The sequence below is a fragment of the Periplaneta americana genome, chromosome 1 (assembly GCF_040183065.1).
Source record: "Periplaneta americana isolate PAMFEO1 chromosome 1, P.americana_PAMFEO1_priV1, whole genome shotgun sequence".
Classification (NCBI taxonomy): domain Eukaryota; kingdom Metazoa; phylum Arthropoda; class Insecta; order Blattodea; family Blattidae; genus Periplaneta; species Periplaneta americana.
In genome coordinates this window covers 59,107,219-59,123,927 of record NC_091117.1, presented here as the reverse complement: position 1 = coordinate 59,123,927, position 16,709 = coordinate 59,107,219, and the positions used below count along the sequence as shown (strand labels likewise).

Here is a 16,709-nt window from a genome sequence, read left to right as displayed (position 1 = left end):
AAAATACAAATTATTTGAAAAACTTAATTCAAATTCAATATTATATGTATAAAGAATGTGTACTGATAATAAAATTAATTTTAAAATTCGGAATAAAATGTTTTCGTGAATTCCACCTTACTTAGTTCGATACAAATCTCTCTTCATTAGGATTAAAAAACCTCTGATTGAGGTTCTGGCTGATATGTACATCTATCATCAGGCAGTACATCTCACTTGACAATGTGTGTCAGAGGAAAAACAAATGTTTGTATGCATCTGAAGACTGATTAGTGTAACATATAGCTAATCGGTGATGTATGCAATGAAGGGAGAAAGAAACTGACCACCGTACCCCATTATCTCCTGGCCTAGTTGCCTCATAAGTGGTGCCATGTTGGTATCACTTGTGAGGTTGAGACTTGTCTTCGAACAGCTGACTAGACAACAACAACAAGGATTATAAATTAATAACACTCCAGAACCGAGGGAACCTTAAAAATCAGATTTAATTAACCTATCTTGCGTGGAAATTCCGGTACATGAAAAGAAGTACAAAACGAGGATATGTAATTAAAGAGGGGAACAGAAAAAACCAAACAATATACAATATCCTCAATTTCATTAGTGTGTTCAAGAAGAGCAATCTTTGTTCATAAAGTTCTTTAAATACTAGAAATGCATGGATAATATTGATTTACCAAACAATAGCTGAATTTGAATAATTCCAATTCTTTTCGTAATAACGCCCACAAGCTAATGTCCATCTATATAGTATGTAATATTTAAAAGTGAGAAGTGGAAGGGTCTGACATATTTATGTATTTTCTCTATGTCTGCTTCAAATTTCATTTGATTCTCAACAATCTGATGCATGCCACTGTTAGAAAAAAATTAATTCCCAGAATCGGATTTCACTTGCATATATACGCCTACTGTATTTGCGGTTGCAAGAAGTGGTGAAGTACTTTCCATAACCTCTCCTACTCAGTTCCCATCCTCACCTTCCTGTGGTGCAACCTGTTTTTAACAAACGAGGCTCTGTGAACCAAGTCACAGTGGTATAATTGTTCCATCAAAAATGGAGGAAATGCTATTTCAGCACGCTGACCTGCCATGGCATGCATAAGCATCCCCTAAGTAGTGAAGAGGGGATATGGTCAATGGAATTGCCTGACAATCATCCTGGCTAGATCATATGACTCGCTAACCAACAACTTGGGGGTTGTGTGCAGGTGATATAATCTCCATAATATAAAAATATGGTGTCTACATTAAAACTGTTATATCTTTTGCTACTCCACTATGTGTGAGAAATATTGGAGAGCAATAGAGTTAATGGCTTTATTGCCAAAAACTCAGCATTAACAACAACATACTGTATTTGGAGTCTAGAGTGACCTTCAATGATTCAAGAGACATTTTAGTAGTCTTATAACTAGGGAGCGGATTTTTATGTGCTAAAAAGTATGAAAATATTTGCTAAAAATAAAAAAAATATATATATTTATTTTAAATATGACAAAAATACCTTACTTAGCTTGGGAAAAAAATGTTACTAGGTACTCACCAACCACACTTGAGTGCTAGTAGTTGGCCGAGAATTGCAGTGAACAACAAAGGTCATCTCCAAACTCTCCATCACAAATGCATGCCGATTATCTCTGAACGACGACTTATACTGTGAAAACGATCTTTCCACATCACAGGATGTCAGACGTGCATATTTAAAGACAGGAATGTCACAAACACATACACCGTCAATTTCACCTACAGACACACCCTCCAATACTTGAGCAACTTTACACATTTTTTTATATCCACTGTTTTTCCCAAACACATTCTGGAATTTGTCCCTTAGTACTTGTACTTCTGAACCTGGTAGCGAGTCTAGTTTAATTTTCACGGCAAGTACATCCTTGTTTCAGACAACAGATTTTTGGATGTTTCGAGTTATTTTATGGTGTCACATAAAAAGCTTAGATTTGCTAATAGGAAAGCCAAATCGTTTTTTAAACAACCATCTTTCAGTATATCTTGAAGGATATTGATTGACGAAGCCCGGTAACAGGGAATCACAAGATGTATTGCCTTACTTGATGTACATGAGCGAGAGACGAGAGATTTGTTTAAATTAAATATGTTCATACCCGAGCTCTTATCTGTTGTGCTTCACAAACAAAGCGTGGAATGAAATAATCTTCAGCAACAACAAACATTCCTAATTATGTGTTGCAAGATCTCTCCTCCTTGTCCATGTTAATTTATTCTCTAATAATAACAGTGATATGCTGTCTAGCAGTTCTCAGAACTTGAGGCGATAGGCCTACTATTACAAAAATGGATCACGGATACACCACACAGCGCTTAGAAACATGAAGCAACCAAGAATTCTTAAAAGGATAACGACTTCTGAGTGACATAATTGATTTAGTTTTAAAATATTTAAAAGTTCTTGTAAAAAAACTCAAAGATTTATGTGTTTATAATAGTTTTCCTGAAAATATGTATTTACATAATTTTTTTTTTGTGAAAATATGTGTTTTATGTGAAATAAAATTCGGGTTTTAAACTTGAAACTTCACGTTCGGAATTTTTAACTTTGTTAATTGTGTTTTATCACACGCAAGAAAAATATTTAATTACATAGGAATCTGCTCCTTACTTATAACGTGGGTCATAGTATAACTGCATTTTTCAGTGAAGAAACTTGAGAAAGAAGAAACATGATCCAATACTGTCTTCAACTGTAACAAATTTCACTTGGAACTTGCAAGGATTTGAACCAAGATTTCCAACATAAAAAATTGACATGTCATTGACTTATATGCACCTACAGTATATAGTTAAAAAATTATTTTAATAAAGTGTTTGCCTGTACAGACACTTAAAACACTTACGTAACTAGTTGATATTGATGCCAAAATTAATATTTAAAAGCATAGCTACATATCAACCATTAACAGTGTACACAAAAGCAGGGGTAGACAAATCCTCGGTGCCAGGTCACCATGGCACCTAAAAATTTTTTTATGTGATGCCAGAATTTTTTTTATTGACTTCAACATTTCTTAAGACTTCGATTTATTTCATGTTGCTGTAACTAACATATGATTACAAAAGCAGTCGTAGGAAAAAGTTTGGATGAGTAATGTGTTTTTTTAGTAGATTATTTTATGACGCTTTATCAACATCTTAGGTTATTCAGCGTCTGAATGAGATGAAGGTGATAATGCTGGTGAAATGAGTCCGGGGTCCAGCACCCATAGTTACCCAGCTTTTGCTCATATTGGGTTGAGGGAAAACCCCGGAAAAAACCTCAACCAGATAACTTGTCCCAACCGGGAATCGAACCCGGGCCACCTGGTTTCGCGGCCAGATGCACTAACCATTACTCCACAGGTGTGGACTGTGTTTTATTAATTAATTATTATGTTTAAGAGTATTTCAATTAATGTATATTTATCTTAGCTCGAATGGTTTTCTCATTTTGCACGTGTAGGTAAACTGTGGTATCTCTTGAAAAAAAGGGGCTGGCGCCTGAAAATTTTAAGCGTTTAGTCTACCACTGGACAAAAGAGACAATAACGAAATTTCAATGGACTACACTGTCTCATTCCATTCAAAATCTGAATAGTGCTGAATACATTTGATTCCTGCAGGAAGAAATTCATAACAGAGGGCTCGAGAAGAAGATATAGTATATTATGTACCGAGAACTGTGAGACTTTTCTGGTCGAGAATGCAGTTTGGGAATCTTAGACCCGAAGTGCCAAGGTTGCCAAGCATTCATGATCAGCTAAGTCACTTAATTACAGTTTGCAGTTAGTGAATAACTTTTTGCAATACTTGAAAAAATGTAAAAAGTAATAATAAATCGAAATTGCATTTTTAAATTTTGCAATAGATTCATTAAGTGAAGTAACACATGACTTGGTTGCTATGTTACTTGTTTATGTATCGGAATTTAATTTTCAATGTTTAATAGTTATGAAGCAGTAAAATTTGACAAAAAAAATTGTAAAAATTAGTGAGATTGATAATTTTGTTAGGTTACTATTCTGTTGGGTGCTAAGTCATTTCCAACTAGTACTTACATATCAAGTATTGCAACAAAATCATTATACTAAGTGTGTATATTTTGTTACTATTATGAAAGATGATGTATAAAAGCAAGTTATGTAAAAAGAACTTGACCATAGTACAGTAAAAAAATAACCGAGAAAAATTTTATTCAACCTCACTGAATGTTTCTCATAAGAATGTGTCATTCTTTACAGTACTTAATTGAAACCAGTGCTTCAACAGTTCAAAGACTTATACTATATTAGGTATCGATTGCAAAAGTAGCACAATGACCACAAATGTCAAATAAGATTTCAAATGTAAGTCAGGTTTCTAGAAAATCTTGTTAAGTATGAAACTGAAATTGATCCTATGTAAAAAGTGAGGTTAGGTTCCAGTTCATTACACACTTTGCTACGTATTGCTATAAATAATAATTTTGTGTACTACTTTGTAAAAACACTTTATTTATTATAGCTGTACCACGTACATGGTAATATGCTACCTCACAATACTTCTAGAGCATATACCACCCCTATAATAGTACCTACAGTAGGAATATCTATGATTTTCTAATGTGGAAATTGCGAAGGTCACACCTCTGTGGTTATGTACTGGAGATGGATTATGTAATTCTTTGCTGGAAATAATGTTTAGTATTTCGGCCCTTGTGCTTTATATGGAAAGAAATGTAGTATAAACTATCATATTAAACTGTGTATCAAACTATAATCCTAACATACCATATGGTGAAATAAGATTTCTATGTCTCTGGAGATCCAATAATATAACATGCCACTTTTCTAAATCACACTGTATGGCATTTATCTTTTCACTGTTACAACTTGAAATCTGTGAAAATAACTTCCGAACATTCCATGCCCTGATAAAAAAAACCGTTATTCTGAAATCTAGTGATAAATGATTCTTGTTGAGTCCGTCAAATACCGGTACAGTTGGAAAATACAGTTTCTTGGTTAGGGATCCATTTTTGCTACTGAATAATTTATTAAGAACAGTATACAAAGCGACTAATACATCATCATCCTTAAAACATTTGAAATGCTTGACAATGACAATAATTGGGATGAAGTAATATTATATACTATATACTATACTATATATATATATAAGTTAAATATAAGTTAAATTATGGTTTATTTAACGACGTTTGCAACTGCCGAGGTTATATCAGCATCACTGGTGTGCTGGAATTTTGTCCCGAAGGAGTCTTTTACATGCCAGTAAATCTACTGACATGAGCCTGTCGCATTTAAGCCAGGATCGAACCCGCAACCTCGAGCACAGAAGGTCAGCACTATACAGACTGTGGTACCCAGACCAACTAGGTATTTGTGTTGTGGGATTTAATCGATTAATATAAGCCTACATAATATGTCAGTAAATAACTGAAATAGTACTGTTATGTAATATAACGATGTAATATAAATAGATATACAACATTTTATAGTTATGCTTATAACCGAACACAAATTAAATTTAACAATACTTATGTATTACAGCATGTTAGTACTTCTTTGAAATCGATCAAAACTCCGATTAGTCGATTAAATTTAAATCATTCACTGATTAAATATTTTGATCAATTGACAGCATTAATCTATATACTTGATGACTAAAACATTACAAACTACTTGGTAGAATTGTATCATTAACTAAATCATATTAAGCCAGAATTTTTTGTATATTCACTTTCAATTCTATGATCATTCCAAGTATATATGACATGTTTAAAAGAAGTTAGTGGGGGGGGGGGGGGGTAACAAGAATAGGTTATATCGCACAATCTTACGTGTTAAATAAAATATTAAATTTATGAATACCAATAGTAGGCTATAAACCATGAATGTAAGCATGGCAGAAAAGAAGATAACATGCAGATAGGCTATATTAAGTGTATTACAAACTAACTTTACTTCGTAAAATACTGAAATATCATTTACATGCGCAAAGAAGCAAGAAATTATACAGTAAATGAATTAATATGATGCATGATTTCTTTAGTTTCACTATTTACATTGGCACTTAAATTAGTTAAAATCATAGAACAAACGATTTGTACCACAATTTATAAAATAACTATGACGAGTATGTAATATTTATACCACAATTTCTAAAATAACTATTAAGAGTATATAATAAGTACATGCAAGATACCTAATCCTTATGTTAAGTAGCCTATTGTATATGTTAAGTGATTAGCAATCAAACACTTCAACTACATGCAACAGAAATAAGACTTCTTTCAGGAAGGAAATTTGCTGTGCTATTGTTACATATATTATCTTAAACTTCGAAGTTAACAGTAGGATGTTCTTCACGCTCAGACATTAATTTTGTTTACTAATAATGTAAACATAAAGTAGACTTATACTTAGGAAAAGTGCTGAGAATTCTGATTCCACTAACATCATAGCAATCAAAATTACAAACAACATTATACCATAGTTCATTCATTGTTCACTTTTTTTTTATACCAAGCATATAAAGTCTTAGAAAAAAATGACCGGCTACCATACGGAAAGTCCCCTTCAGAAGACTTCGGTTGATTCCGTGAGAGCTTAGATTTACACGTTAAGGAATTACTTACGTATGACTCTACTCTGTTTTTCCTTTGAATTGTTGCTTTTTCTATCTGTTTATATTTTTATTTTTAAAGGTCATATTGTTTCAGAAAAGTGTTATGAAGTATCATTCAATAATAATTTATATTTTCAGTCAAAACACTTATCAATATGTGAAGTCAGAAAATAATTCTGTTACATCATATTATAATTTAAAAGTCACACATATTTTCGACTTAAACAGAAAGTCATCTTCAGGTGAATCCTTAAGCAAACAATTTTGAAATTAGGTGAGGGACTAATCAGGTACATTTTGATCTAATAGTTGAATGCACATGCAGGCATTTTACAAATATATACTTGTCATGATTCTAAGGTTAAATGGTTCACATAAAAAATAAAAAATAAGAGTCTGCAATGTAACGCTGGGTGAAACAGGCCTTCACTGTCTGGACTCCATCAACTATACAGTTTACAAATATGCCTTTCACCGCGGTGAAATGGACTGTGAATTCCCTCCACCCTACAACACATTAATATTGCAGAACTCATAATTTATTTACAATTATTTGTTAATTTTAACTCCATGATATATAGTGTAAGTTTATCACTTGACTGCACAAGTTTTTAATATCAAGCCATAGATGCCAATAATTTTACACACACGCAAAAGTGAGAGTTTCAGTTATCTTCGTAAATAGGTGTTTTATTTTTTATGTGAACCATTTAACCTTAGAATCATGACAAGTATATATTTGTAAAATGCCTGCATGTGCATTCAACTATTAGATCAAAATGTACCTGATTAGTCCCTCACCTAATTTCAAAATTGTTTGCTTAAGGATTCACCTGAAGATGACTTTCTGTGTAAGTCGAAAATATTTGTGACTTTTAAATTATAATATGATGTAACAGAATTATTTTCTGACTTCACATATCTGTTTATAGGTCAAGTGTCATGAATAATCTATAACGAAGATATTTTCAAGGAGTCAATTAGGTGCAAAATAAACACCCTTTCCCTAGTCGTGTGAACCAGGCGCTGTCCGAAGTGGACTTAGACAAATTCACGCTGCAGGAGATTGGTCATTTTTTGTGTCTAAGGCTGCACATAAGAGAAATACAAATTTGCAATCTTAGAAACAGCTTTCACGAATCTCATACAACAATGTAAAGAAAGCAAGCTAAATATATTCGGTTGTACTAGAAAAATGAGGTGCAATATGAAATAGTCTATACACAAGTAAACAACACATTTTCAATATTTTAACAGCAGAGACACATCTGAAGGTAGTTAAATTTTTCCACATTCATACCTTCAATTCAAATGATGAATTGTTTATGCTTATAAACTGAATTAATCTACTTATTGTTTATATATTTTTGTACAACTGTTAATTTGTTCCACATCTGAAAACTACAATGCTGATGTAAGATCCAATAAATAAAATAACTGTAAGATACTATAATACAACTGTTGAATACATCTCAAAGAACAAATATAACAAAACAAGGACTAGAATACACTTATCCTGTAAATGGACTTACAAAGACCAACAAATCAAACACTACTGTATAATCACCAAGAGGCCTAGACAGTAAAGACAAACTAAGACAAAACAGATCATTTCAGCCCCCTTCAGAATAATAACCATTATGATAATAGCAGTGGCGGTTTCTGGACTGATTGGTTTGTGCAATGACCACCTTTATTATATTCTTTTAAATTAATCAAGACTGAATTGTTAGTTCTCCCAACAACATTTCAATTATTCAACTATTTTTTTCTGAGCAACAATTTGTTTACAGCTATCCACAATCAACAGTGACAACTATGTTTGCATCCAGTCCAGCGAGGTGTGGCAATTATTTTGCTACTAAACATACAATCTGAATTCTCACTCATTTCTCGTGAGCACATCTTACATAACTGGAGCCATTCAGCTCTGTATTGCCAATTCTGTTGACAGTGGGACTGCAACCTTTGCGGCGGTGACGAGTGGTGTTGTTGCCCTTAGTGATGTGTATTTAAATTTAAACTTGATAGTAACTCAACTAATGCATTTTCATCACGAATTTAGTGTTCAGTTTGCTGTTAAAACTCTTCAGTTTGTATTCCGCACAGGATTGGCATGTTTGAAACAAAATGTTTTAAACAAAGTGTTCAAAGAAACATACAATAGGCCTATATATAACACAGTTGTATGAATTTTAATAATTCATTTTATTTTTAAAAAGTGTTCTTACAACTGTGTTATATATATTGTATGTTTCTCATCTAACCCATGAACAGTGTTTAATTGACCTTATATGTGAGATTTGAAAAAGTGTTCAAATTTGTTTAAAATAATATCCATTGATTAAAACATTTTAAACCCAATGTTTAAAACTACCTATATGCTATTAATTTTTAAGCCAACAGAATTCTCTGTTATGTTTATTATTTATTTCTCCGTTAATAATAAACAGTGTTTAATTAAAAGTACATCATCAAAACATATCCCTTCCCCCCCCCCCCATAGGCCTACAAGTTATTTCTTTCGTTTTCTGATTGTTTTATTTTTATCCTACTTGTTTACAACATAAAATCATGTTTGCCTTCTATTCAGATCTTTATAAAATGTACAATTATGAATTAAGAGTGGTGCTCCTAACTTTATGGAGCCAAACTTTAACTTTTCCCCAAACAAACATCATTATTATTAAGGAATTTTTGTAGGATATACAGTGCAAACACTATGAATGCTAATATCTGCATGTAGGCCTACAATCTGAAGCAGGTTAAGATGCTTAAATTATAAAATATTCTAGTCTTTTTTACTTTTCTACAAACTTACCCTAAAATTTCAAAATGAAAAACTAAGCTATAAAATAAAATTTTGAAAGTACACCACAGAGTACCAATTTTTTCTGTTGTACCACTGAGTCATTAAACCACCAAACACCACTTCTACTTCATGAAATGTTTTCATTGTTGAGTGCACGAAAGACTTGCAAGTTTGACATTCGGACATGATCACTTGCTCACTAATCAAACTCAACAGTGACATCATAAGAAACCAGAAATACAGATATTCAGTTGATTGGAAATGTGTCTGTGTTTCTATTGTGTGGCCCAAGTAATAAATGGCAAATCCAAAGTAATCAGTGTTTTAATTATGCTGTCTATTTAGAGAAGTGAAATTCTGATTATGAGGAACATCCATTAAAAAAAAAAAAGTGTTTATTTAAAGAGGTATAAAGATGTCTACAATTGACCTGTGCCCACGTGGAATAATTCCTCTTAAGCTCACAATGAACCACAAATGGTCAAACAGCAGGAACAGATGCACCACTGTTTTAATGACATCAGAATTATAACTTTGTACCAATTCAAAACTGGACTGTCAAGCTTTTTTTATAACGTTGTAAAAATGATTTCTCACTGTTAATAGATGATACATCTTCAGAGAAATATAAGCAAACTGAGGTAAATTTGAAAATATTTTTTAATGAAAGTCACCATTAAGTTTCATATTAAGTAGAATATTAATTTCATGAATAAATAACCTTATTTAATTTAATAAACAGTGCGATAAATTCAAAATGTCTAAAATGCCGGTTTCCCGAATTTTCCTTAAAAAGTCTGGAATTTCGATAATTTTTACAATACCCATCTGACAACCCTATGTATGAAATATGTTTAATAAAAAAATGTCAACTTTATCATTTTCAACGGTTCAAAGATTAATCAACTCAAAATATCAATCATTTCCACGAAATTTCAACTAATAGAAGATGGGAGAGTCTCAATGTACAAAATATAATTCTTGAGTATTCAAAGAAAAGTGCAGTTGCATCCTTTTGATTATTCACAGGGTATGGCTATTTGTCAAAACACTTTAAGAAAATGGGAATTTTTTCTTCACCACTTTGTCCATTTGTGCAATCTTCAGAAAGAAATGAATCAGAATCACATGTCCAGCCCTTTCCTCTAAACCTACTGTGTGTGAAAAATATAGGCGAGCGAGTTAATTGCTTTATTGCCAAGAACTCAGCATTAGTTAAAGACGACAACAACAACACATTTTAAAAACGCACTATTTCGTGGCACTGTTTAAAACAGTATAAAAAACAGTTAAAAAAAACTCTCTTTTCCCAACCCTGATTCAGCAGAAGAGAAGCTGGAAATTAAAGCTTTAGAATGACCAACACCAGCTCTAAACATAGAGCAGACTAGGCTATAAAAAATTCAATGGGACAGAAAAGGCTTTCAGCACTATACTCTGCGTCACCAGAATATGCATCTGACGGTCAAACACAGTATCCTTGCCGCTTCCCCGTGATTCTTAACACTTTGTGTGGCGTTGCGAATGGGATTGTTATCTCTACCCCAGTCCAAGCACATCTTGAATCAGCATAGGTCATGCGGTGTCAAATGCTGGTGCTATTTGCATTTAAGGAGAACACCAGTCTTTTACCGATACCGTATTAAAAAATGTAACCGAATTAACTGTGCAGTAATCAGTATCAGGGCCGCCGACAGGATTTATGGGCCCCTGTGCAATATTGTGCTCGGGCCCTGTTGAAAAAAAAAGTTAAAAAAAAAATGCCAAGTTACCAATTATTCTGACCATAATAATTATTTGCAAAATAAATAAAAGATAACCCCATACACAGATACGAATCTAAAAATGTTACAATGAAAACTTTTAGCAAAACTTCGCATTAGCACAATATATTATATTCATCACACTTCTTTTTCAATAGGGCCTACATAGTATGTTTCGTGACGAAACTTTCGTCTTTTCGTTGTCGTTTGTTTCGTTTCGTTTTCATAAAACATTATTCTTAAATAGTTGTAATGTCTGACTTGCAGGCCAACATCAACAAACAACTCTCCTTGACTTCATTAATGCAAAATCATCAATTATATCGTCAAAATTTAAAGACATAGCAAGATCGCTTTCCAGACTAAGGAGGCTTAGTTACTCAGTCTCTCTTGACACATTGTTACTCTGAATACATTTTTATTTGCTTCATTTTGTTTGAAGTTGGTGTGAAATTGAGCGTTGCTAGTGAAGGTGCAGAAAATAAACCAATCTCAAGCTCGTCTGTTCAGGTTATCAAAAATGAAGACAGTTCATGCTTAGAAGTGAATATTAATGGTTGTGGCTGTTTAGAAAAAAATTCTGATAACAGTAGTATTGAATCAGAACAAGCAAATAATAGTAAAAATTATGTGTTAATACGTGCAAGTGAAACAAATTTACACACACCAGTTCCTAACTCTGAGTCATGGCAAGTAACATGCGATCTTGGAAAACTAAAAAGTGGCAGATAAATTGTGTCATTGAATGTGTTCGAAAAAGTACCCCCAACTGGCCTAATAACTTTCCAAGTGACGGAACAAGAGCCTTTACAGAATTATTTTCAAAACTCAAGAATGGAGAATGTGTTCCCAGAGACTGGCTAGTGTGGAGTGAAACAAATCAGTCACTGTACTATTTTCCCTGATTTCTTTCACTCCACACTAGCCAGTCTCTGGAAACACATTCTCCATTATTGAGTTCTGAAAATACTGTAATACTGTTTTTGAAAAGGCTCTTGTTTACAACATATTCAATAACACAATTTGTCTGCTACTTTTTAGTTTTCCAAGGTCGCTCAATTTTACACCAATTTTTCTGTCTCTCCTTGTGCTTCTCAGCTCCCGACTTATTCTACTTGTCCATTGTCCACTGGTAACACTAATGAACAGAATTTACTAGAAAAACGACAACGAAAAGACGAAAGTTTCGTCACGAAACGTACTATGCAGGCTCTACTGAAAAGGAATCGTGATCCTGCGGCTTGGATTTTAAAGAGTCCACTAACGACTAGCATATTGCGGTGGGCCGGCAGGGGTTGATAATTAAGAGGACAAACCAATTGAACGTGTTCGGTACAAGCGACGGAAATATATTTCATGCAAATTCCGGAGGCCTCAAGTGTCGTGTCGATGATTGTTAACGTGGGAAACCGATATTCTATTATATAAAAGTTAAACATTTACATAATGAAGGGTAACTTGTATTAATTCTACTATTGTTGGTTAATATGTCAGATTCATGTAACAAATGTTCTTATAAAATTTTATAGTACCGGTATGTATCTGTGAATAATTATTCGTGATAATAAAAAGTAATCAGACTCACTTGATCTGACGGGCCCTTACTGCTCAAAGGACCATATGCACTTGCCCCCTTTGCCCCCCCCTTCTCGGCGGCCCTGACCAGTATCAATGGAATTGGTGATATCAAGATGGTATTTTGCAAGATAAGTTCCAAGAAATCACCATGGAATTACATGACTTTCACCTTAGTCGTATATTTGGGTAAAAAAACTATAAAAAAAAACCCGCAATCAAATAATTAACATAACTGGAATTTCAATCCATGCCCAAGCAGCAAGGAGATTTTCGAGGACTACGTTCCAAAACAGCTCCTATTTTATCAAATATTTCTTCTGTATGCACATTGAGTAAGTCTTCGTTTTCTTTTATAGAACCTGTTTCATAACTTATTCACTAACTTTAATATTGTCTTTCGTGTTGGAATTGGGCTGTCAAGAAATTTACGTCTAAATGCCACACAACTTTCAGCACTTAATGCATATCAAGATGAATACGGCTATATGACGATGCATCACACAACATTACTGTACTCTCAAATGAAATCTCATTCACAACTGTACAACATAGCTATCCTACTTTGATGAAATCTCACTAAAGACTGACTTCTGGCAGGAAGTGTGCCATGCTTTGATGGAGGAGAATGCCAGTGATTGCATGGGGCTTGGACCGCCGATCAGACAAGCAATGTTTTGGGACTTTTAACTGCCCAAAATGTTGTAATGAAATAGCCCACTCTTAGCAGAGCATTGTGCATTCATCAGGTACATAATAATAATAATAACAACAACAATAATAATAATAATAATAATAATAATAATAATAATAATAATAGTAGTAGTAGTAATAATAATAAAAAAACGTACAAAATTAGTGTAAAGCATTAAACTATTTTAAAATAAATTACGTCGTACTGATTCCATTCAGTGTTTCCCTATTAATTTATTCCCCTTTGTGGGAAATAGTCTAAAATTATCACATATTAACAGTTTCAAAGATCAGTGTTGTACCATAGAAGATGTGGAAGGGTCGGCTTCTCTATTGGATTCATTATGTATGTATGACTACCTTACAGACAACACCATTATTAAGGATCAACACCACCACTTCTGTTAAGATTTCAAACTCGTTTAGGGTAAGATCAGAGTAGGCAATCCTCCTAGATCTAGAGTGAAAAGACCTTGCTGAAACCTACAAATAGTTCCGAAATGTTGGATATATTAAATAAATATCAAGATATGACTGAAAAAATAAAACTGAATTCATCAATGTCGCAACTTTTCTACATTCTAGTGTTTTAACTTGACAAAATATGTGTAATTTAAAGGGAAAAGAGACGAATTAAAAGCAGTTTGATTAATAGTGTAACTAAAATTTACACGTACAGAAGTACTACTTTAAAACTGTCAATATGCTAAAATGTTAAATATCTAAAGAGAGACTGTTAGGCTAGGGTAGGATTACTTTTCAGGTAAGGATAGGATTAATCGGATGCAACGACAATCCATCACAAAACCACGTGACAAGCGAGAGTATTAAAAGCCTATCAAGGTTGTTAATGAAAACTGATTTTATCGCTGTTACGTTACATGAAATTAAAGATCATGGAAATAACAATGAAATATTAAGGATTTTTTTTCACTTGAAAACTTTACAATCATGGCAATTTCTTAAATGCTTTCACAGATTCCAAACTTATATTATTCTTAGCCTACTATTATATAAAATTATCTTTTCCAAGCAAAAAGTGGGCACTGAACAAATCTCATTTATATATTCAATGATGCAACAGTAAATCATAGAGCTACTTCTTTATAATTGCGTTACCAAAGAAAGGTAGGGCATTTTTACGTACTTGGCTTCTAGTCTAGTCATATGTACTATAAACAAAAGACAAATTGAACGGCGACACCAATTTCGCACAGGAATAAGGGTGGACAGTTGCTGTGAAAGTGGTGATCAGAGGAAAGGAGGAACACATGCCTTGGATGTAAGTTTTTTGGTAGGTACATAGAGTTTTCGTAAGGTCAAGGAACAGAGACAGGTTAGGTTTGGCTGATTCAGTTTTTGGTATGTGCCTTGCATAGGCTACAAGCATTTTGGAAAGTAGATGGATATGGATACATATCCGCCTTTCTTTGGTATCGCAATTGTAAAGAAATGCCTAGGCCTATATTACAAGTTTCTCAATAACCCATGTCCTAGAGGACAACAATTTTTCTATTGTTAATCACTGGCCACATCACATACCGAAAAAATTACAAAAACGGAAAAATGTTCATAAATTTTACTTAACAAATTCATCACAAGTTGGCACTACTGCGTCCAACAGTTAGTGAAAGATAGCTACATTATGGCAGAATAAAATTTCAATTAAGTTAGAGGCAAACTGAGAACGGTACCGGTAAGCATAACGTAATCAGTTCAATTTACAATGTGTTTAACAAATATTGTTAACAGGCGAAAGGAAAAAGTAACAAGTCACATGATGGCACTTTTTTCTTCTTTTACTGTTGTCCACATCTCGTAAATCGGCCTGCACAGAATTCTGTGAGAAGTTAAATATGCTATGCTAGATAATGTTGACTGCCGAAAAAGCCTATATGTTCATACTTTCATCTACGTTTGTATGAATTGGCTTATGAAACTTAATCTTTACTTTTAAGAGCAGTATAAAACATGTTGCTCCTACTGATGCAATAGGTCTATTTTGTAACCCAGTTTGTCAATTTAAACAACACCTTAATATTCCGGAACTTTACCTAGCCTACACAGCAATTCAATTGATAATTGAAAGAATTCATTAATGTAGCCTAGAATTACTGGATGCTAACAGTGCCACACACATACTAACGCAACTCAATATTATAGGTCGAATAGTACAATAAAAAAAACAGATCGCAACTTAATAAAAGAAACAATTTCTAACTAGGCTATAGCCTATTTAAATATGTATATTTTACACATCAACAATTATATCAAAATGGCTAAATATATATTTTTATAGTTCTTAAAACGTAGAATCACATAGACTTTCCTTCCTCGGTTTAACAGAAATCGCTTATCAACGGACGATAGGGTTAAGTTCCATAACATTGTTTTACGTAAACTCAGTGCTCTAAAAAGGTATAATATGCAGAAAAAAGGTAATCAAATGCGTCACGTTTTTTTTTTGTTAAAAAAATATGACCACATAACCTACATAATATACAACGACGTATTACAATGCTTTTTAAGCTGTACTATCAATTTGCGTTTTCTGCAAGTGGTGATATATCCCTCTGTCAACCGCTATTATGTTTTGCGTTTCCCTTATTACAAAGCAAAATTGAAACGTATGTTATATAAATACTCACTTTCTTTGTTGCTCCATCTGCCATATTACTACTTTCAAATTGATACAATAATCAATCTGTCGCCAGCAAGGGATGAGGACTATAATGCTTTTCTCAATATCCTTGAGGTTACTATCCTTAGAAACGTGCGATTTGAAACAGGAAGTTGCTTTACCTGTAAGAAACAGGAACTAGTCATTAACATGATTATATTTTTATATCCATGACAATGTAAATATTATCATAGTAGTAATTTAAATTTAATAAATATTTCAGAAAATTGTAACGGTACAAAATGAAATTACATTTGTGTTACGGAATTCTATAAATGTTGGTGTGATTCTTCAGTACGCGGGAAATTTAATTTTTCTTTGTTAGGCGGTGAATGACTACGCACTTGGATGGCTATTTTCAGTTTTCACAATTGTTGCCAAGTTCCCAATAGAACATTTAGGGGAGTTATGTGCAATTTTTGCTGAAAGGCTAATGGCCCGCCTGACTAGCAAGAATGCCAACTTGTGAATTCCAAATCAGTATGCACTATAACCAAAATAACAATTGCAAGGTGAGATGAATCATAAAAATGTGTCCCAT

At 33.2% G+C, this 16,709-nt stretch overlaps 1 protein-coding gene across 5 annotated transcripts in view; it reads right to left on the bottom strand.

Moving 5' to 3' along the window:
- The window catches only part of REG (proteasome regulator gamma), a 38,412-nt gene extending 22,122 nt beyond the window's left edge, over positions 1-16,290 (bottom strand). For 3 of the 5 annotated variants that reach the window (XM_069820959.1, XM_069820968.1, XM_069820989.1), the window contains exon 1: positions 16,137-16,290. In XM_069820959.1, the coding sequence (XP_069677060.1) occupies positions 16,137-16,160 (24 nt within the window). In that variant the 5' untranslated portion in view covers positions 16,161-16,290. The remainder of the gene's footprint in view (positions 1-16,136) is intronic. The other 2 variants (XM_069820999.1, XM_069820978.1) reach the window with 2 other exon arrangements.
- Positions 16,291-16,709: the final 419 nt, after the last annotated feature.